At 35.5% G+C, this 22,776-nt stretch overlaps 1 protein-coding gene and 1 non-coding gene across 7 annotated transcripts in view; both read right to left on the reverse strand.

The window, feature by feature from the left end:
- NT5C1B (5'-nucleotidase, cytosolic IB) overlaps positions 1-22,776 on the reverse strand; it is a 28,562-nt gene continuing 5,786 nt past the window's right edge. For all 6 annotated transcript variants that reach the window (XM_025354669.1, XM_025354668.1, XM_025354666.1 and 3 more), the window contains 5 exons: positions 22,524-22,691; positions 21,284-21,413; positions 14,455-14,577; positions 13,866-14,050; positions 1-1,245 (listed from right to left, as the gene is read on the reverse strand). In XM_025354669.1, the coding sequence (XP_025210454.1) occupies positions 922-1,245; positions 13,866-14,050; positions 14,455-14,577; positions 21,284-21,413; positions 22,524-22,691 (930 nt within the window). In that variant the 3' untranslated portion in view covers positions 1-921. The remainder of the gene's footprint in view (positions 1,246-13,865; positions 14,051-14,454; positions 14,578-21,283; positions 21,414-22,523; positions 22,692-22,776) is intronic.
- On the reverse strand, positions 21,786-21,892 carry LOC112605421. The gene has a single exon (XR_003115417.1). It is a non-coding gene; the product is annotated as a U6 spliceosomal RNA (small nuclear RNA).

Raw genomic sequence — 22,776 nt, forward strand, 5'->3', positions numbered from 1 at the left:
TACTATGTAACAAACATTTAATTTGATAAGAAAATGAAGTAACATGTGAAAATAACCAGGTCACTGTGCCTAACATATATTTAATGACCAACCAATTTTTGTTGAAAACAAAACAAAAATCACATGAGAATGACAATGAAGGACCAGGATTCTACACTTCATGTCACATTTTGAAGTGGTAGCGTAGGGTCTTTTTTTTTTTTTTTCTTTCCCATACAAATATGGATGTGCCAGCCTGCCAGGCCCAAAGCCAGAGACTTCAAATATGAAACTCTGTGGACCAGAGGCATTTAACCCACCAAGTAATTTTCAGAGAACCTTTCTTAAGAGTTTCTGTTTAAGGCTTATCTTAGAAAGTACCCTGGAGGAACAACCAGATGATTTATTTCTAAATGAGCAGTATCAAAATTGTTATGGAGGTAGAGTGAAATTCTCATTTTGCTTTGTTTAAAGGGCTGGCCATAGCAGTCACAGAATACAAAGCTCCAGTTTTCAAGAGTGTACTTAACCATACTCCTTCTACCTTTGAAGACACTATTCTACAATGCTGATGGGTAACAATTCATTGTTATCTACAAACATCCAAAAATGAGCAGTGCTTCATGAAACTAAGTAAGCTTCTAAAACAGTCCCTTAAGCACGCAAATATTCAAGTTCTAAACTTATCTTAAAGAGTCATCATTATGGCTTACACAGAGATAGGTGCAATGACATTCAACAGTATTGGTAGTTCAAAGAGAAGTAGTTTGATGGTAACTTGAGGGTTCAAAAGGTTTTCCAAAAAATCAAGAGGAAATCTTTCCAAACAGGCTAAGTTTTAAGGTCCAATTTTCTGCAATACCTATCTAATAATCCTAGAGAGTCAAAAGAAGTGGCTTCTGTAATACCAGACTATTACCACTTTATTTCTCCTCCCTGCCCCTAACTACTGAATTTTTTATTAAAGCCATAAGCTGCCATGGAACCTAACTTCTGTGCCCCTTCAATGTGGAACATGTGGTCATCAAAGAAGATATGGGGCCGGATCTTCACCAAGATGGGACTTTTGGGGGCTCCAGCAAGGAAAAGAGCTTCGTCTATCTCTAGACCCCAGCGTCGAAGGGTCTTCAGCACACGGGCGCCTGAACTGGCTGCACTCCTAGCTGTAACCAGGTAGGTCCTGATAGGACAAAGTAAGCGTTCATTTTTGGCATAGAACTTCTTTTGCAGTCTGCCTAAATCTTCCAGAAAGCCTTTCAGGGGACCCTGTAAAAGGAACATATATCACAGCTGTGATACAGTGAGCCAAAGAAAGTGAATGCTAAAAAGCAGAGACCTATAAGATACAATACAAAGGATATAATACAGCATGACATGCAGTGTTATGAAGCTGATGGCAAAAGGCTAAAACTCGATAGGAATTTATGTGAATATGTTGTCTGATATGGAACCATCCTTGCATTCCTGGAATGTGCCTAAAATGACCATATGATTTAACATGTAAACCTATATACTTTAAATATGAAAGAATGTTCAATAAATAATTAAGCCAGGACAACAGACATAAACTATCCATGGTAAGCTGGAATAGTGGGTCACTCTAAATAAACTCTAATTAGTTACCAAAGCACTACTCTTTTAATTTGCTTTTTGTGAATGTGCATTTTAACTTTATAAAGTATATGCTTTTGTCTAGCTTAATGCTGTTTGACTTGAATCTAACTGTGTCTTTCATTTTTAACCTTTCCAAACACTTAGTTTTAGTATCTCTTGCGTAGAGCCTAGAATTGGATTTTGCTACGTGATACAACCTGAAAATCTTATTTTTTAAAACAATAGTTGTTTTTGTTCATTTACATTTATTTATATTACAAATATACTTGAGATTGTTTCTGTCTTGTGGTTTTTATTGCATTTTCCATGTTTTAAAGATTTTAAAGAATTGTTCAATAATCTGTGTCTTTCTTCTTTGTAGTTGTATATGGGTGGTTCTTCTGACATTTAAGAAGGTTTACATTATTTCCTTCTATAAATTACCTTTAAAACTATAACCTTTTATAGTACCCTCAGTCCTCATTTTTAAAAAGAATCCCAGATCTATTATTCTTCATAATGAGAAATAATGAAAGCAGGGTGTTTCTTCAATGTGTCTGTAGTCCTCTATTTCTTCTCCACCATCTAATTTTAGTCATTTATTGACTTTTCCTTGGTGTTTATTTACTTTTGCATTATTACATTTTGTTTTATTTCTATTTATCAAGTTTACATTTCATCCTTTGATTGGCTGTTGTAACTGAAAATTCCAGCATACTTCTTCTGTAGACCTTCTTTCCCCATATTTTTCCATTTTTTGTTAGTTATATAATTTGTACATCATACAAATTTGTTCTTTTGTACAGTTGTTTTAGTTCGAATTCTATGGTTAACTATATTATATGAATGTTTGTGCCTTTGTGCTTCTAGTCCTCCACGTGTTGGCCAAAATTTGTCCTATAGTACTAATTTTCTCAAAAACATCTTATGGTAATAATCCCTGAGAATATGGTATATTCTCAACTGTATATCTGTTTCCTCTGTCCTTGAATAAACTTTTGGCTGGATATAGAATACATGATTTATATATAAGATTCTCCACAAGATCTTATAAGTAGTGCTCCACTGTCTTTTGCTTTTGAATGCTGCTCTTGAGAAGTTTGAGGGCCTCTTGTTTCCCATCCCACCTCTTCCACCACTTATATGAGTAGGTAGCCCAAATAATTATTTCTTCATTTTGAAGCCCAATAATTTCACTAGGCCTCTCAGTGATGGTCATTTTGATTCTATACCTCTATCACACAATATGGGCTTTTAATATTTAATATTTTAATCATTTAATATATAAATATCTTTTGATAATTTATCAGTTTTTAATTTATATTTTTACATTAATTTGCATCTTTATATTTAACATCAATTCCCCTCCCAACATGATTTTAAAGTTCTTCTTCAGGGATTCTACTTAGGCATATGCTGGGTCTTCTTTACCTGTTATCTATTTCTGTCATTTTTCTATATGTAATTGTATTTTTAATCTGTACCAGATGGGTAATATCTCTATTAGAAGGGAGGAAAGATTTACAGCATTCTATAACTTTCACATTTTATCATCTCTTCCTCTATTATTGCATTTTTACTTTATGATCTTGCTTTAAGTCTTTAAAAGTCATGGCAAATGTTCAGTCATAATTATCTGTATTATGTCAACTTTTTCTTGTAAGAGCTCTTCATCTGTTATTAGATTTTGTTCTTTTTTAATCTGCCTTTTTCTCATAGTATCTTTGAATGTATTCAATGTCAGTTCTCTTTTTATTATTACTTGTACTAAAGTAGACTGGTTTTTCTTGGGACAATTGGTGGGTTTCTAGGGGAAGGTCAATGGGAATATTTGGAGACTGACTTGTTTTCATGATTCAAAGGCTCCCTTCTTTGCTGTCATGGAAACAAACTGTTTTCTGTAAACACGACTTATTGTGTAACCATTTACTTAAATTTTCTTTAAGGCTGTATATCTTAGGAAAAAACAAGTAAATATACTTTCTCATGGTAAGAGGCCAAACATATAGGTGAAAAAACTGGGACTGTTTTTTTGACAAGAGCAGCAAACTCATAGTGACTGTTGGCAGGAGCCACCATCATTGCAGTTAGTCTTTAAAACACAGAGGGGCACAGTTTCCCTTGCTGTTTTTGGATGATTTCCAAATGGAAGAAACAGAGAATGCTGAGTTTATATCACCATATTCAAATCAAGTATCCATCTCATTCTCTTTTACTTCTATTTTGGGGTATGTTTTGTAATTTATATATTTGCACAGTAGTACAGCATATAATTTATCAATAAAAATATAAAATTACCAGGGAAACTTAGAAAAAGCAAATACTAGGGAAAGACTGTTACTCCAACTCTGATAACGAGAAAACTCCAATCTAAAAAATAACTTTTCTTGAGCCCATCAAAGAGCTGAGATTGTAGGGTAACCAACTAGCATGAAAACTAGGGAAAAACAGGCATCTTCAAGAAGATGTAGAGTGCAAGAACTGTGTACTTTTGGTAGAGTGTTGAAAAAAGTTATACCAGATTCCATACAAGCAAGTACAAGCAATTCAAGTAATTTAAAAAAGACATTGAGAAAGAACTAGGGTGCACCAATGAGAGAGCATAGAAGCCCTGGGATCCACAGGCATGAGAAGTACACACTCTCTTTTAGGCTTTTCTCCATGGACTTCACTAGATGCTGATGACAAAGACTGCAGGCAGTAGGGTGATAGAATAAAGCCATCCTTGATGGTACAGGTGTGGAGGAGGGGAGCAGCTGCCACTGGGGGCAAAGACTAAAACTCCCCCAGTTGCTTATACCCTCAGAAACAAAGAGCTTAGACTGCTAGAAGGGCTTTGAACACTGTTATCCTCCACAGCATGAGTAAAGATCCACTGTTACAGAAGAAAACATTCTAACTTTGGGAGGATAAGAGACTATCAAGGATCGGTACCATTAGATATTGGCTATCACTGGGGCATGGCAAGATCCAGGAGAATGTTCATCCCTAAGCCCTAGGAAGATAGAAGAAATAGCTGGGAAGGGGTAAGAACGAGGAGACCTTCTCTGCAGCAGACACACAGGGAGGGCCTACTGCTGAAAGTCGACTAGAAATCTGGAGAAAAACCCTCTGGCAAAGTTGATACCAGACAAGCTTGGATCTTGTGGTGCCATGAAGATAACCATAGCAACCACAAAATCTAAAACAAGTTTAACACCTGATTTGATTGATTCAATCTATCACAATAATTGCTAGTCCTACAGTAAAACAGAACAAAACAAAATGAACAATCTACTTTCAGGAGAAATTAAAAGAACTAGACTTATGACCCAGATATCACAAATATAACAGAGGGAATTGAAAATAACTGTGATTAATATATTTAAATGTATGCTTTAAAGGTGGATACCATACATGAGTAGACTAGCAATTTTGGCAATTTTGGCAAAGAGATTGAAATGATAAGAGAGTTGAATGGAACTATATAAAGAGTGCCTAATGGATGTATCAGTAGACTCAACACAGCTAAAGAAAGAATGAGTGAACTTGAAGACAAGTCAATAGAAATTGCCCAAACTGAAAAGAGAGAAAGAGAAAAAGAAAGAGTGGGGAAAAAAACCCAAAGTATTGAAATGCTGTGGGACACACACACACACATACACACACACACACACACACACACACACTCTTACACTCCCCTCTCATATTCAAGTCAAAGGAAATATAGACAATTATGAAGGCAGTCAGAGAAAAATAGACACATTACATACTAAGGACTAAAGATACAAAATCCATAACATTTGTCGTCAGAATCTACACAAATGAGAAGACAATGGAAAAGCATCTTTAAGGTGCTGGAAGAAAAACATAGTAAGCCCAGAATATTACATTCAGTAAAAATAAAATATGGTTTTAAAAAATAAATAAGGTTAAGACTTTTTAGGCAAAGAAAAACAGATTCAGTACCAGTAGATTTGTACTACATGAAATGTTAAAGAAAACAAAATAAAACAAAAGATCTCCTGGCAGAAGGAATATGATAGCAGAGAAAAACCTGATCTACACAAAGAAAGGAAGCTCTCTGAAAATGATTAAAAGGAATTCGAATATGAAATACATATTTTGCCTCATCCTTATTTAGTAGAAGGTATTTAATTACCAAAAACAGAAATAGTAGTGGAAAAGAAAAATAAGTGTTGCAGTCCCCAAGTCACTAAGCTAAACGGAAAAGTTAAGCCTGGAACAGCTTAGAGACGATCTGCCTTCCATTCTATTCAAAGTCACTGCTATGCTCGCTGAGATAACTACATATAGGATTGCCTTCTTTGGAGGGGCTAATCAGAAACTCAAACCTGCCTGGAGTCCTCCTTTTCCAGACCAAACCAATGTTCATATTACATATGTTGATTAATAAATATCTCATGTCTCCCTAAAATGGATAAAACCAAACTGTGCTCTAACCATATTGGGCACATGTCATCAGATCCTCCTGAGGCTGTGTCATGCGTGCGTATCCTCAACCTTGGCAAAATAAACTTTCTAAATTTACTGAGACCTGTTTCACATTTTCAGCGTTCACAGTAGCAAAGTATAGAGAGTTTATAGCATAGATAAAATAAAAATATACGACAACTGTAGCACAAAACAGGAGAGGGAGAGTTTGGCAGTTCGTTGTTGCAAGGTTCTTACCGCACATATGATGTTATAGAGTATAACATTGTTTGACAATACATGGTGATTACTTAAAGTTGCATATTGTAAACACTAGAGTAACTAATAGAAATTTTAAATGAGTCATAAGCCAATAGTGGAGATAAAATAGCATGTAAAAACACACAGTAAATTCTTAAGTAAATAGGGGAAAAAAGAAAAGGAAAAGGAAACTAAGAATGGTTGGAACACAGAGAAAGCATAGGAAGATAGTAGATTTTAATCCAACCAAAGCTATGATCATGTTAAATTTAAACATCCTAAAAATAGCAATTAAAACACAGGGATTGCCAGATTGTATAAATAGCAGTACCAACTGTAATATCTATAAGAAAAATAAGTTAAATATAAACAAAATTTAAATATAAAGGCATAGATAAAAGTATAGAAAAATCATATCATACAAACATTAACCCCCCAAAAAAGCTGGAATGATTATATGAGTATCAGATGAATATTACATAATTATGTATTATATAATATACATATCTCAATATAATCATATCTTAAATATATACATATCTTAAAATACTAATCTTAATACCTTATTAATATTATGTATTATATAAAAATTATATTATGTATTATATAATATACATAATATAATTAAGGTATTAATTAAGATTAGCATTTCAATCTAATTAAGGTATTAATTAGATTAAAGGTATTAATTAAGATTAAGACAATATAATAATCCTAAATATGTGGACACCTAAAATCAAAGATGCAAAATACACTGATGTAAAACTGATAAAATTGAAAGGATAAATAGATAAGTTCTCAAATATATTTGGAGATTTCAACACTGCCTTCTCAATAGTAGGTAAAACAAATAGACAGAAAATTACTGACAATATAAAAAACCCAAGCAATATTACCTGAATTAATTTACATAATCTAATTGACATTTATAGAATATTTCATGACAACAGAATATTCTTTTCAAATACACATGACATATTCATCAAGATAGACCATATTCTGGGCATAAAACATACCGCAATAAATTTAAATAATTGAGATACAAAATATATTTTCTAATTACAACACAAAAGAGTTAAGCTTTGTTTCAACAATAGAAAGATATCCGAATAAACTCCAAATATATGACAATTAAATAACCTACTTCTAAGTGACCTGTGGGTCAAAGAGGAAATCACAGAGAAATTTTAAAAATATATTTTGAATTAAATAAAAAAAAAAACCATCATCTATCAAAATTTGTGGGATGCAACTTCAGCAGTGTTTAGAGGAACATTTATAGCATTAAGTGCTTATATTAGAAGAGAGGTTTCAAATGAACAATCTCAGCTTCCACATTTAAAAACTTAGGAACAGCTGGCTCAGGAAAATTGATTAACCTCTGGCCAAACTGACCAAGAAAAACAACAACAAAAAAGAAAAGACACAAATTACTAGTATCAGAAATAAAAGTGGGGACACATCACTGAGGATCCTACAAGTATTAAAAACATATTAGTAAAACACTGTAAAAGTTTATGTCCATAAATTCAGTCATTTAAATGAACAAATTCCTTGAAAAACATAAGCTCATAAACAGAGAGAAGAAAAGAATGAGAAAAGGAAGAAAAAGATAAATGGAAGTTCTATAGCTACCAAAATAATTGAATCAGTAGTTAAAAGCCTTCCAACAAAGAAAAATGTTCAGGCCCAGATGGCTTCTTTGAAAAATTCTACCAAACATTTTAAATAGTTTGTATCACATTTTATGAAGGTAGTACTACCCTGTTACTAAAGTCAGATTAAGGTATTACAAGAGAATAAAACTGTAGAGGATGAACATGAAGACATAAATGAATAAATAATACAAAATATTAACAAATTGGATTCAGCGATATATGAAAAGGATAATACCACATGACCAACTTGAATTAATACCAACAACGCAAAGCTGCCTCAGCTTTTACAAATCCATTAACGTAATTTGCACCTCAACAGACTAAAGGAGAGAAACCACATGATTTTTCTCAATAGATGCAAATCAGGCAGAGTCAAAATTCAACCTTCATTTATTATAAAAACTCTCAAAAAACTAGAAAGAGAAGGTAACTCCCTCAACCTGAAAAAAAGGCATCTAGAAAAGACCTATGGATAACAGTTAAGAGTGAAAGACGATGTCCCCCTAAGATCTGGGTACGTGGCAAGGGTGTCCACCCTCATCACTGTTCTGAACATTGTACTGGATGTACTAGCAAGGTAAAAAGTCAAGAATGATAAATAACAGATATACAGCATGGAAACACAGAAATAAAACTGTCTTTAGTCACAGTCAACATTATTGTTGACTTAGAAAATCTCAATCTACAAAATTGTTGTGAGAACTAACAAGGAAATTGAACAAGGTTGCAGAATACAAAAACCAATTGTGATTCTATGTATTAGCAATAAATAATTGGATAGTAAGGATTTTAAAAGTACCATTTATGATAGTACCAAAGTATTACAAAATGCATAGGTATAAATAAAAAAATGCAATATCTGTGTGCTGAAACCTACAAAAGACTAAAAAAAAAAAAATTAAATGTTCTAAATAAATGAGGAGAGGAGAAATACCATGTCCATGGAAAGAAAGACTCAGTATTATTAAGATATCTATTATCCCAAGCTCTAGATATAAATAAAACAAAAATAAAAATAAAAATTCTCACAAAAATTTTCCCCCAGAAATAGATACACTTCTTAAATCTATATGAAAGTGCAAGGGAATCAGACTGTACTCTCTCTCTCTCTATATATATATATATTTTTTGTTGTTGTTTTTGTTTTGTTTTGTTTTTTTAAATTTTAACAAAGTTGAAGTACTCACACCACCTGGTCCTAAGAACTATTGTAGCCAGGCGCAGTGGCTCAGGCCTGTAATCCCAGCACTTTGGGCAGCTGAGGTGGGTGTATCACAAGGTCAGGAGTTCGAGACCAGCCTGGCCAATATGGTATTTTAGTCTCTACTAAAAATACGAAAAATTAACTGGGTGTGGTGGTAGGCGCCTGTAGTAGTCCCAGCTACTCAGGAGGCTGAGGCAGGAGAATGTCTTGAACCCGGGAGGCAAAGGTTGCAGTGAGCTGAGATCACGCCATTGCACTCCAGACTGGGCGACAGAGCGAAGACTCCATCAAAAAACAAACAAACAAAAAAAACTACTATAAAACTACAATAATCAAGACAATGTAATATTGATAAAAGGATGAATATCTATATTAAAGGAACAAGACAGAAGGTCACCATTTTCAACAAATAATGCTTCAAAAATTAAGATATCCAGGAAATTAGAATAAGCAGGAAAAATGAACCACAACTTGTACTTTGCACAAATACCATATTGACTCACAAGAGACCGTAATCCTAAATTAAAAGCCTAAAACCATAAAATTTCTATATAAAAAGTCAGGAGATAATCATTGTGGCCTTGGATTAGGCAAAGATTTCTTATATATGATATTAAAAGTGCAATTTCTAAGAGAAAAAACTGATAAATCTGACTTCATCAAAATTATAAGTTTCTGCTCACTGCAAAGCACTGAAAGATGTTAGAAGAATGAAAAACAAGCACAGGCTGAGAGAAAATATTTGTAAAACACATGCCTGATAAAGGATGAGTATCCAAAACATTGAGGAACTCTCAGAAGTCGATAACAAACCAAAAACCCAATAAAATGAGGAAAAGATCTGAACAGGTACTTCACCAAAGAAGATACATGATGGAAAAAAGCACCTGATAAGATGCTCAATAACGTTGGTCATTAAAGAAATGCAAGCTAAAACTACAATGAGATTTTTTTTTTTTTTAATAAACACGAAAATTGCTTAAATAAAGAAAGAAAAGAAAAATACTCAATACTACCAAATGCCAGCAACAATGCAAAGCAACAAAATCATGCATTGCTTTTAGGAATGCAAAATGTTATGGTCATTTGGGAAAATAATTTGACTGTATCTCATCAAATAATGATACAGTATACTACTTATCACATGACCTAGCAATTCCACTTCTAGGTATTTAAAAATGAAATGAAATCTTATATTTACACAGAAATTTGTATTCAAATGTTTAAAAGTAGCTTCATTTATAAATGTCAAAGACTAGAAATGACCTACTCCTTCAACAGGTAAAAGAATAAAGAAAACATGGTACATCCACAGAATAGAATACTACTCAGCAATAAAAAGGAGCCAAGTACTGATACATGCAATGACATGCATTATGCTATAATAAATAAAACAAGTCAGATTGCATCCCATATGATTCCATTTATGTGACACCTGGAAAAGGCAAAACTATAGAAAAAGAAATCAGATGAGTAGTGGTTGATGGGGTCTGGAGATAGGGTACTAGGATGACTACAAAGGGACATGAGGGAATTTAGTGATTTAATGAAACGGTTGAGTATGTATTTTTATGTTAGTGGTTATTTCACAATTATATATATTTGTTAAAACTCTTAAAACTATCCACTTAAAATTATAAATTTTACTCTATATAAATATACCTCAAAAATTCTGATACACACACACACATACACACACACACTTAGAGACCATTATCCCAGAACGGTGAGACAAGAGATAGGGATCAAATCAGGAGATATCAGTTACTTGTCACTGTACTACACTGGAGATTGGAGGCTCATAAACTACATTCAGACTTGTTCAATTAATCCTCTCCAGCTGTCCCATTTGCTGGTGACTTTCAGACCTCTTCCATTTGACAAAATTAAGATATTGTCATGACCAAACCACCACCCTACTAGCAACATACTTGAATGTCTTCAGTAGGAGTTGTACCTCACAGATTCTTTCTCATCAATGGAGCACCCAGCAAAGCCTTCTGGCCTTTATGGAAAATCACCTTTTTTATGTAAAAAATGGCATGGTTTTTAAACTGGCAGAAGTACTGCATAATAAAGGAAAGCATGAAATTTGTTGGGTATTCCTGCAATAAGTAGAGTTGGGATTCACAATTTTAATTGTTTAATGGGAGAAAAAGGCCATTTAAGGAGCAAAAATAAGCCGGGCGCGGTGGCTCAAGCCTGTAATCCCAGCACTTTGGGAGGCTGAGACGGGCGGATCACGAGGTCAGGAGATCGAGACCATCCTGGCTAACATGGTGAAACCCCGTCTCTACTTAAAATACAAAAAAATTGGCCGGGCGAGGTGGCGGCGCCTGTAGTCCCAGCTACTCGGGAGGCTGAGGCAGGAGAATGGCGTGAACCCGGGAGGCGGAGCTTGCAGTGAGCGGAGATCGCGCCACTGTACTCCAGCCTGGGTGACAGAGCGAGACTCCGTCTCAAAAAAAAAAAAAAAAAAAAAAAAAAAAAAAAAAAAAAAAAAAAAAAGGAGCAAAAATAAGTGAGAATACATAAAACTAGGAAGTTTCTGCAAAGCAAAGGAAACAGAGTGAAAAGGCAACCTATGGAATGGGAGAAAATATTTGCAAACTATACATCTGATAAGGGTTAATTTCCAAAATATACAAAGAATTCTTACAACTCAACAGCAAAATAAAAACAAATTAAGCTGGTTAAAAATGGGCAAAGGACTTGAATAGACATTTCTCTAAAGAACACATACAAATGTCAATGGGTATATGAAAAGGTACTCAACACATTAATCATCAGAGAAATCCAAATAAAAACCACGATCAAATATCAAATTTTACTAGTCAAGATGGCTATTATAGAAGACAAAACAAAACAAAGATACCAAATGGTGGGGGAGTATGTAGAGAATGTGGAACCCTTATACACTGTGGGCAGAAATGTAAAATTGTGTAGCCGCTGTGGAAAACAGAATGGAAATTTTTCAGAAAAAACTAAAACCAGAACAACTGCCAAATGATTCAGTAATCCCACTGTTGAGTATATATCCAAAAGAAATGAAAGCAGGATCTCAAAGAGCTATGTAAACTGCAATGTTTACTACAACATTATTCACAATGGCCAAGATTTGGAAATAACCCAAATGTCCATCATCAGGGGAATGGATAGAGAAAATGTGGGATAAGACACAACATAATATTAATCAGCCTTTAAAAAGAAGGAAATACTACCATTTGTAACAAAATGGATGAGACCTGGAAGACCTGCTAAGATGAATAAATTCTAGAGATCTGCTGTACAATGTAGTGCCTATAGTTAACAATATGGTATTGTACACTTAAAAACTTGTTTAGTGGATAGATCTTATGCTAAGTGTTCTTACCACAAAACAAAAAAATGTTTAAAAGACAAGGAGAAAAGTAAGTTTTTGGGAGCGGTGGATATGTTTATTACCTTATTTGTAGTGACAGTATCATGTGTGTATGTATATGTCCAAATTCATCAAAATGTATACATTAAATATGTGCAACTTTTAAAAATTAAGTGTAACTCAATAAAACTGAAGAAAATAACAAAGTACAACATGAGAAAAGAACTGAAAAATGTAAAATTTAAAAGAAATTTAGATTATTTACTTCAGATGAGAAAATACTACTTTAACATTTGTCTGGAAGCAATGTTCTTTGAAGTGTTTTTGTTTAAGTGTTCTTTTTATGGAGGATTTCCACATTTCAATAATGGTGAACAGCTCTGAATTTCAGCAGAGTAGACTGATATAAAATATAACAAAGCATTTTCTTCTCAAGAGTAAGCTTTGTTAATACGGAACTTTATAACACTAGGTTAAGGTTTCCAAAGGAGCTATTTAGAAAGAGAGTATGAAGTTGAACACACACACTCATAGTCTAAATATTGCTTGCTTTAATGAGAGGTGACAAAGTAGAAAAACTTTTCAACTTTCAGTTAGTCTATTCATACTTTTATAAATTTATATAAAAATAACAATATTTAAGTTTAACTTAAGTTCAGGAAGAACTGAGAAAAAGGACAATTAAATTTCTTGGGAAAATTGATAGAATAAAATTAAAAGACCTATAAGTTTAGATTCAGATTAAATGACATTTTGATCTCAGATTTCCTTTTGTTCAAAAGTTATAGGTTCTGTTCATTTTCGACCTTGATTTTAACACTTCGGTTCATGGATGGATTGAAAGGTACTCAACAGCACTAATCCAAAAAAATCTAAATATTTAGTTTCAGTTTGATTACATATTCATAATTTGCACTTGTTTGAGGATCATTATTTGATTCAGTTCAAGTTCTTAGTTGTGCATATTTTCTCAATTAAGCAATGCCTTTCTTGAGTTTGAAGTCAAGGACAGAGATTCAACAAATGCTTACTCTAATCTATTGGAAATGACCCTACTATTTTGAGAATTTATTATGTAGTAGTGGCTTATTGATAAGTAGCATTTCCTGTTACTTGCATACTTCTTATTATGGGAAGATCATACAAGCATTTCCAAAAGTATAGATAAAATAAGGTTAAAATTAAAAATAAAGTTATCAGCAGTGAATGCATCAAAGTGAGCAATTCATGGAAGAAAGAAAAAAAGCTCCAAAGATAAGACAGTAAGAAGGAGTGGCCTGCCTAAAATAACTTAAACATTCATCAGAATGGACCAATATTGATATTTATATAGAATAGAAAATAAATAAGTACATAAAAAAGTACATAAAAATTAATTAGCACTCATTGAACCTACCTGAGCAAGAGGCTTACTTTCACATAATGTATCATACTGGAAGAATTTGTCCAGCCCATGCTCCTTGGTAAAATGTTCAGACTCATCAGAGAAGAGGACAGCATCCCCATCAAAGGCTACACGGAGCTGGGTGTCACAGTAAGCCATGTCTTTGGCTCCATCAAACATTGTGGCAGAGGCAATACCTGATAGATTATGGAGACTGATTAATACTCTTCTTAGGTCCATGCGTTATAGTTTCTACCATTAAAAAAACAAATTCTCCCAGACCTTATGTTTTCTCTCTAGCTATTACCTGATGGCTCAACTCCTCTTCACAACCACAGATCTCAGAACAGTTGTCTATGCACTGCCTCTGTTTCTATAGGAATGGGAACATGTAAAATGGATTGTAGGACAATTACTGAGGATGTCCATTTCCAGGAAAGTCAAAGCTCTAAAGGACAGACTTAAGTGTTGCCCCATGTGGAAAAACTTCAGAAGAATATCCAACAAGACCATAAGCCTCATAATCATATGCAAAACTTAATGTAAGTAACCATTAGTGTAAACCTCTTTATTAACTAGAGGAATAAAATCAGACTAATACCTTCTTGTATTGCCTCTTGCACTTTTTCAGAATCTGCAGCAATATACAAGTTGGTAAGATATGCCTTCAAATAGCCAATTGGGTTTTTTCCGCCGGTCAGACAGAAGCGGTCAATCAGTAAGCCTATTATCAGACAAGAAAGACTTTGTTATGACAGAGATTAAAGACAAAATGCTGTAAATCCAAGTAAAAGTTACCTTACAGATAACTGAACTTATTTGTAAATTCAACTGGCTTTATTTGTGAACCTAAAGGAAAGTTACCTTAGAAATAAACTTTTATCCCAGCACTTTGGGAGGCCGAGACGGGTGGATCATGAGGTCAGGAGATCGAGACCATCCTGGCTAACACGGTGAAACCCCGTCTCTACTAAAAAATACAAAAAACTAGCCGGGTGAGGTGGCGGGCGCCTGTAGTCCCAGCTACTTGGGAGGCTGAGGCAGGAGAATGGCGTAAACCTGGGAGGCGGAGCTTGCAGTGAGCCGAGATCTGGCCACTGCACTCCAGCCTGGGCGACAGAGCGAGACTCCATCTCAAAAAAAAAAAAAAAAAAAGAAATAAACTTTTAAAATCGTCTTATAGCACCAATATTTAAAATTTCTAAACTATTTTATGTAATAGTGGTTGTGTTTGATACATTATAGTTTATATGCATAGTATATTCACATAGATCATGCCATTTTATTCTCACAAACATACTGAAGGTATTATTATCTTCATTACAGGAAAGGAAAGTTAGACATAAAGACTTAATCTAACACACTGATTTAGATGCATAGAGCAGACTTGAGCCCAAGTGTTTGACTCTTGTCTAGACTAGAACAGGGTACTTTTTCTTGAACTACAGCCTGCTCACTTACTGTAAAGGTCTATTAAGATGTGGCTCTTGAGATCGTGCTACAGGACTCTAGCCTGGCAACAGAGTGAGACTCTGTCTCAAAAAAAAAAAAAAAAAGGCTCTATCTCAAAACCATACAATTACATGGAAAATAAACAACCAACCTGCTCCTGAATGACTTTTGGGTAAACAATGAAATGAAGGCAGAAATCAAGAAATTATTTGAAGCTGATGATAACAAAGATACAACATACCAGAATCTCTGGGACATATCTAAAGCACTGTTAAGAGGGGAGTTTATAGCATGAAACACCTTTATCAAAAGATAGAAAGATCACAAATTAACAACATAACATGACACCTAGAGGAACTAGAAAAAAAAAAAAAAGAAAAAAACTAACCCTAGAGCTAACTGAAGAAAAGAACCATAATCAAAGCTGAACTGAATGAAATTGAGATGTGAAAAAATATACGAAAGATCAACAAAACCAAAAGTTTGTTATTTGAAAGAATCAATAAGATTGATAGACTGCTAGCTAGACTAACAAAGAAAAAAAGAGAGAAAAATCCAAATATACACAATCAGAAATGACACAAGTGACATTACTACCAACCTCACAGAAATAGTAAAAACAAAAACCCCTCAGATTGTTACAAACACCTCTATGCATAGAAACTAGAAAACCTAGAAGAAATAGATAAATTCCTGGAAAAATACAACCTCCAAAGATTGAACCAGGAAGAAACTGAAACCCTGAACTGACCAATAACAAGTTTCTAAATTGAATCAGTAATAAAGAGCCTATCAACCATAAACAGCCCTGGACCAGATGGATACTCAGCCAAATTTTACCAGACATATAGGAACTGGTATGAATCCTACTGAAACTATTGTAAAAAATTATGGAGGAGAGACTCCTCCCTAATTTATTTTATGAGGTCAACATAACTCTGATACCAAAACCGGGCAGAGACACAGAAAAAAGAAAACTTCAGGCCAATATCCCTGAAGAACACAGATGCAAAAATCCTCAACAAAATACTACCAAACCAAATCCAGCAGCACATCAAAAAGCTAATCTACCATGATCAAGTAGGCTTTATTCCTAGGATGCATAGTTGGTTCAACATACACCAATCAATAAATGTGATTCATCCAATAAATAGAACTAAAAGTAAAAACTATATGATAATCTCAATAGATGCAAAAATGGCTGTCAATAAAATTTAACATCCTTTCATGTTACCCCCCCTCCCCCATAAAAGCCTCAACCTTGAAGGAACATACTTCAAAATAATAAAAGCCATCTATGACAAACCCAGAGCCAATATCATACTGAATGGGCAAAAGCTAGAAGAACTGGAATAAGACAAGGATGCCCACTCTCACCATTTGTATTCAACATAGTCCTGAAGTCCCAGCCAGAGCAGTCAGGCAAGAGAATGAAAAAAGACATTCAAATAGAAAGAGAGGAACTCAGATTATCTCTCTTGGAAGATGATATGATTTTTCACCTAGAAAATGCCATAGTTTCTGCCCCAAAGTTCCTACCTCTGATAATAACTTCAGCAGTTTCAGGATACAAAATTAATGTGCAAAATCAGTAGCATTTCTATATACCAGCAGTGTTCAAGCTAAAAGCCAAATAAAGAATGGAATCCCATTTGCAATCACCACACACAAAATTAAAATACCTAGGAATACAGCTATCCATGGAGGTGAAAAATATCTAAAAGGATTACAAAACACTGCTGAAAAAAAATGAAAGACAACACAAACAAATGGAAAAACATCCCATGATCATGAATAGGAAGAATCAATATTGTTAAAATGGCCATACTGCTCAAAGCAATTTACAGATTCAATGCTATTCCTATCAAACTACCAATGACATTTTTCACAGAATTAGAAAACACTATTTGGAAATTCACATGAAATCAAAAAAGGGCTTGAATAGCCACAGCAAACCTTAGCAAAAAGAACAAAGCTGGAGGCATTACATAACCAAGCTTCACACTATACTACAAAGATACAATAACTAAAACAGCATGGTACCAGTACAAAAACAGACACATAGACCAATGGAATGGGTTAGAAAACCCAGAAATAAAGCCACACACCTACAACCATCTGATCTTCAACAAAGTCAAGAAAAACATGCAATGGGGAAAGGACTCTGTATTCAATAAATGGTGCTGGGATAACTGGCTAGCTATATGCCAAAGATTGAAATGGGACCCCTTCCTTTCACCAGATACAAAAATTAACTCAAGATGGATTAAAGACAATGGGCGTCTGAAGTCGAGGCCTGCCCAGGGTCCCTGTGGCCAGCTCTGCCCAGCTCCCGTCAAGGATCTGTCCTTTCTGCCCGTTCCATTCCTAGACCTTGGATGGGTGCTGGTTCATCTCAGCTCCTTAAGTAGGGCTTAAGGGAACCGGACATTTCTAGGCTTCAGCCGTTTGATATTTCTGTTAAACAGACACAGAGACTGTCTGCTTTCATTCTCTCTCCCCTAGCTTCCCCATAAGCATTTCGCACATTTTTATTTGTTTGGAGTAGATAGGACCCAGTCCTCCTCCTCCCCCTTAGGCAGCTGACACATGGTTTGCAAAGTTCTGTCCCCTGCTTGGCATATACCTACTCAGTCAGAGGCCTGCAGGTAGGACAGAGGGCGTGCAGAATGGATCTTGCTTGGCCAGTGCCTTAGTGTGTGACCTCCAGTTAACTCCGTGAGCAAAGTGGGCCAGACATTCTCACCAGAACACTCTACATATCTCCTTGGGTCATGTCCCAAGCCCTCGAGGAAAACCTAGGAAATATCAATCTGGACAGGCTCTGGCAAAGATTTCATGATGCAGACACCAAAAGCAATTGCAGCAACAAGAAAAAAATTGACACATGGGAGGTAATTAAAGAGCTTCTGCATAGCAAAAGAAGCAATCACCAGAGTAAACAGACAGCCTATAAAATGGAAGAAAATATTTTCAAATTATGCATTTAACAAAGGTCTAAAATCCAGAATTTGTGAGGTATTTAAACAGATTAACAAGCAGAAACAACCTCATTAAAAAATGGGCAAAGGACATGAATAGACACTTCTCAGAAGACATACATGCAGCCAACAAGCATATGAAAAAAATGCTCAACCTCACTAATCATTAGAGAAAATCAAATAAAAACTACAATGAGATTATCATCTCATATCAATCAGAATGGCTACTGTTAAAAATCAAAAACTGACCTGCTGATGAGGTTGTGGTTAAAAAGGAACACTTACGTGCTGCTTTTGGTGGTGTAAAATAGTTCAGCTGGTATGGAAAGCAGGTTGCAGATTTCTCAATGAATTTTAAACAGAATTACCATTTGGCCCAGCAATCCCATTGCTGGGTATATGCCCAAAGGAATATAAATTGTTCTACCATAAGAATATATATATGGCAGGGCATGGTGGCTCACGCCTGTACTCCCAGCAGTTTGGGAGGCTGAGGTGGGCAGATCATCTGGGGTCAGGAGTTTGAGACTGGTCTGATCAACATGGAGAAACCCCACCTCTACTAAAAAAATACAAAATTAGCCGGGCGTGGTGGCACATGCCTGTAATCCCAGCTACTCGGGAGGCTGAGACAGGAGAATCACTTGAACCCGGGAGGCAGAGGTTGCGGTGAGCCAAGATAGTGCCATTGCACTCCAGCCTGGGCAACAAGAGCAAAATTCTGTCTCAAAAACAAACAAACAAACAAACAACAACAACAAAAAACCAGAATATGTGCACAAAAATGTTCATTGCAGGACCATTGACAATAGCAAAGACATGTAATCAACCTAAATGCCCATTGATGATGGACTGGATAAACAAAATGTAGTGCATATATACCGTGGAACACAACCATAACAGAGAATGAGATCATCTTTTTTGCAGCAACATGGATGGAGCTGGAGGCTGTTATCCTAGGTGAATTAATGCAGCAACAGAAAACCAAATACCACATGTTCTCACTTATAAGTGGGAGCTAAACATTGAGTACACATGGACACAAAGAAGGGAGCAATAGACATCAGGGCCTACTTGAGGGTGGAAGGTGGGAGGCAGATGAGGATTGAAAAATTACCTATTGGGTAATATGCTTATTACCTAGGTAATGAAGTAATCTCTACACTAAACCCTCATGACATGCAATTTAGTCATATAACAGTGAATTATCATCATTAAACATTAATATAACATCAAATGCTTTTGTAAATCAGTAACTGTTACAAAATAACACTGGCTGTCTGAAAGGGGTTTGTAAAATAGGCACCTTCATATACTATGGGTAAAAGTATACATTGGTACAAGCTGTCTAGAAAGTGATTTGATGATACGCAATATGTATTAAGAGCTTTTAACAGCTTTGTACCTTTTGACCTAAGATTCCTTAGTTTTTTAAAAAGGAATATTCTGAAATTCTGATAAAGATTTCTATAGAAAGGTCTCAGTTTAGGGTTGTTTATAAAAGCAAAACGTTCAACAATGTGACAGTAGTTATATAAAGTATAGGATTATCCAAATGATAGAATATGTACCAATTCAAAGGATTTTTTTTAGATATATGATAAACTGGGTAGCTACACATGATATAAAGCAGAATACTGTCTAGTTAGTTGTTTATCATTTGTATGGACCAGGAGAGTCGGTCAGGTCCATTAACTGTCTTGGTGGAAGTATCTGCTTTGGTATTAGAAAATGCTCTCATTTTTTTGCTTATGTCAATATTGGGCATATGTGGCACAAAAGTGTGCTCTACAAATCCCTAAATCATGTGAATTTCATCACTCAGAAATTATTTGGTGACACCGAGACTCCAGAAATGATTAAAGCATCGTCCCTCTTCTTAAGGAGATCACAGTTCACTGAGGAGCCTGGCATGTAAAACATTTGTTATAATAAAGACCCCGGCAGACAGAGATACGAATTGCTTTCAGTACCCAGAGAAGGAAGTAACTAACTCTTCTGGGTCAAAAGATTTTTATTCCATGAACAAGGCTGCATGAGAAGGTTGTACACAATCAGTTCATCAGCAGAATTAACAGGTAAATAACTGATTTCTTATGCTTCCAGCCTTGATAGGTCAGCGTGGTGAGGGATAGATAGACCTTAATCACCTACTAAATCAATGTTAAATACTAGCTGTTGTTTACTAGGTGATTGTTATATGGCACTCATTTATGTTAAATTTTTATGTTCTCTCTTTTTACTTCATAACACTACGGAGACTACACTTTTAAAAGGCAAAAATATTTTTAAATGTACTTCAATGATTCCAGCCTTATAGTTAGAATAATATAAAGTAAAACTCATAACTTATATCATGATTATTTGTGAATATGCCCAATTTAAACGTTATTTTAACTTCACACACCCATTTAGAAAACAGGCCAATTGTGCCTGAAATAATTCAGGTAGTTCCATAATAGGAAAAGTTGGAACTTTCTCTTAAAGTCCCCAACACACTGATAGAAACACTGAAGAGACTAGAATCAATCAAATTTTCCATGTAAATTATTTTATGTGTGGGGAGAGAAAGCAGCCGGGGACAATCAGATTTTAAGAGTGGAAAGGAGAGGTGAAAACCTTTAAACCTTTAACACGAATCTGTGGTGAGCAAGAAGTTTGATCACACAGTAAAAACCTTTGGGTTGACGGCTCCTTGAAGTCAAGTTCAGAAGTGAAAAACATAAAACAGAGAAATATATTGCAGGACCTAGGATTAAGACTTTGAAATTCACACTTGACAAGTTAAGTCCAGAGCTTTGAGCCCAACTCTGTGCTGAAGTTAAAAATGAACATGGCCTCTCTTGTTCTGACATAGGCAAATAAACATTCCTGGCGCAGAAGGGGGTGTCAGTATCAAAGACGCTGCGTTTGGTTAAGCCACAGTTAGCAAAATAACATGGTTTCTCTCTTTCAGAGCAGAGAGCTGTTCTTCCACATGGTATTTATTTTACTTACCATAGTGATTGACGCTGTTTATAAGCCGCACTCCCACTTGGGCATGGTTATTAGTCATCAGTACAATATCAAATAAGTCCTGTTCATCAGGATATAGATCACGGAGTCTAGCATTGACATACTGTAGTGCCTGCAGGTTACAAACATGAATGTGTGTAAAGAGGGGCAGGCAAGGTGGTTTTGGGGAGGCCACAGAGGAAGCATCTCATCAGAGTCAAATTCAAGCTCTGAAGAATCTTCTCTGAGAGATTCTGGCTCCTTTAAGGAAGATTTATCCCATGCATTTCTGCATTATCAACCTCTCATTCATAGGAACTCAGTTAATGTTCAGAATACATCAGTAATATTTGTTGAGAATTGTTTCAACTTTGGGTTCACTAGAATTATCTCTGGGGGACAGGTAGAGAGTAGGGTCAGGCTAATCCTTTTATGCTCTGTCTAGGTTTGATTGATTTTTAAAATCTGCTTTTATTGATCATCTAATGATTGTTTTTTAACTTTGAAAAATATGGACTGCTTCATGAATCTGCATGTCATCCTTGCCCAGAGGTCATGCAAATTGTCTCTGTTTCATTCCAATTTTAGTATATATGCTGTCAAAGAGAGTACTTTGTGTATTAACATGTATCTTTAGGTTTGTAGCTCCTGCCCATGCTTTTACTATGACTCATAAGTACATTCTACCAACAACTTGTAGAGGTGTCATTTGTTTTTGTATGGTTAAAATGTTATTGTGTAATATTTATATAAGCAGATCAAAGTTGTAAGTGCTATACATTTCAGTGTAAGTTCAGAGAACCTTACCTTTTCTATTAAAATCACACCCCTAAGTGCCAACAGCATCTTTATTTACTTAATATGCTATGTTTGGGGCCAGAAGAGCTAAAGTGAATTTCATTTCACTGTAATATGGCGTTTTATTTCTACTACTCAGGATTATAAATTCATTATGGCTTCTTAGCACTCCTTCGAGGGAGAGAGGCTTCTGTTACAGGTCTCATGATTAGGACTTCACTTAGGGAAGGCTAACATACCAAATCTAGGGCTGTGGGCTGGAGTTCCTCCACAGTCTGGAAGCCTGTGCGAAATCATAAACTGACCTGGGTCAGCTAGAAGGAGACAAGAATGACAATGGTGGGCTAGGAATGATCTGGGAAATTGAATGCCCTCCCAAGGGTTGGCCTGGGTCCTTCCCTCGCCATCGAGGGTCCTGGTGGACCAAAGACAGCTTGCAGAGTACCTTGACGAAGCGGAACGCCGGACCCGGGGTCAGGATGACATTCTCATTGGTGAGCTGATACTCCATGTACTTTTCCAGACCCTCTTCCTCGTAGATTTTCCTGCCGTCCACCATGTTGAAGAGCGCGCAGGATGAGAGAGCAATGGTGATGGCGTTCTTGGGTTTGGGCTGCAGAGAGGGACGGCAACGGGAGGACAGTCACATAGCCAGGAAGGGGACAGGGTTGGGGCTCCTCCACGGGAGGGTGAGAATA

This window comes from Theropithecus gelada, chromosome 13 (genome assembly GCF_003255815.1).
Source record: "Theropithecus gelada isolate Dixy chromosome 13, Tgel_1.0, whole genome shotgun sequence".
NCBI classification, from domain to species: Eukaryota; Metazoa; Chordata; class Mammalia; order Primates; family Cercopithecidae; genus Theropithecus; species Theropithecus gelada.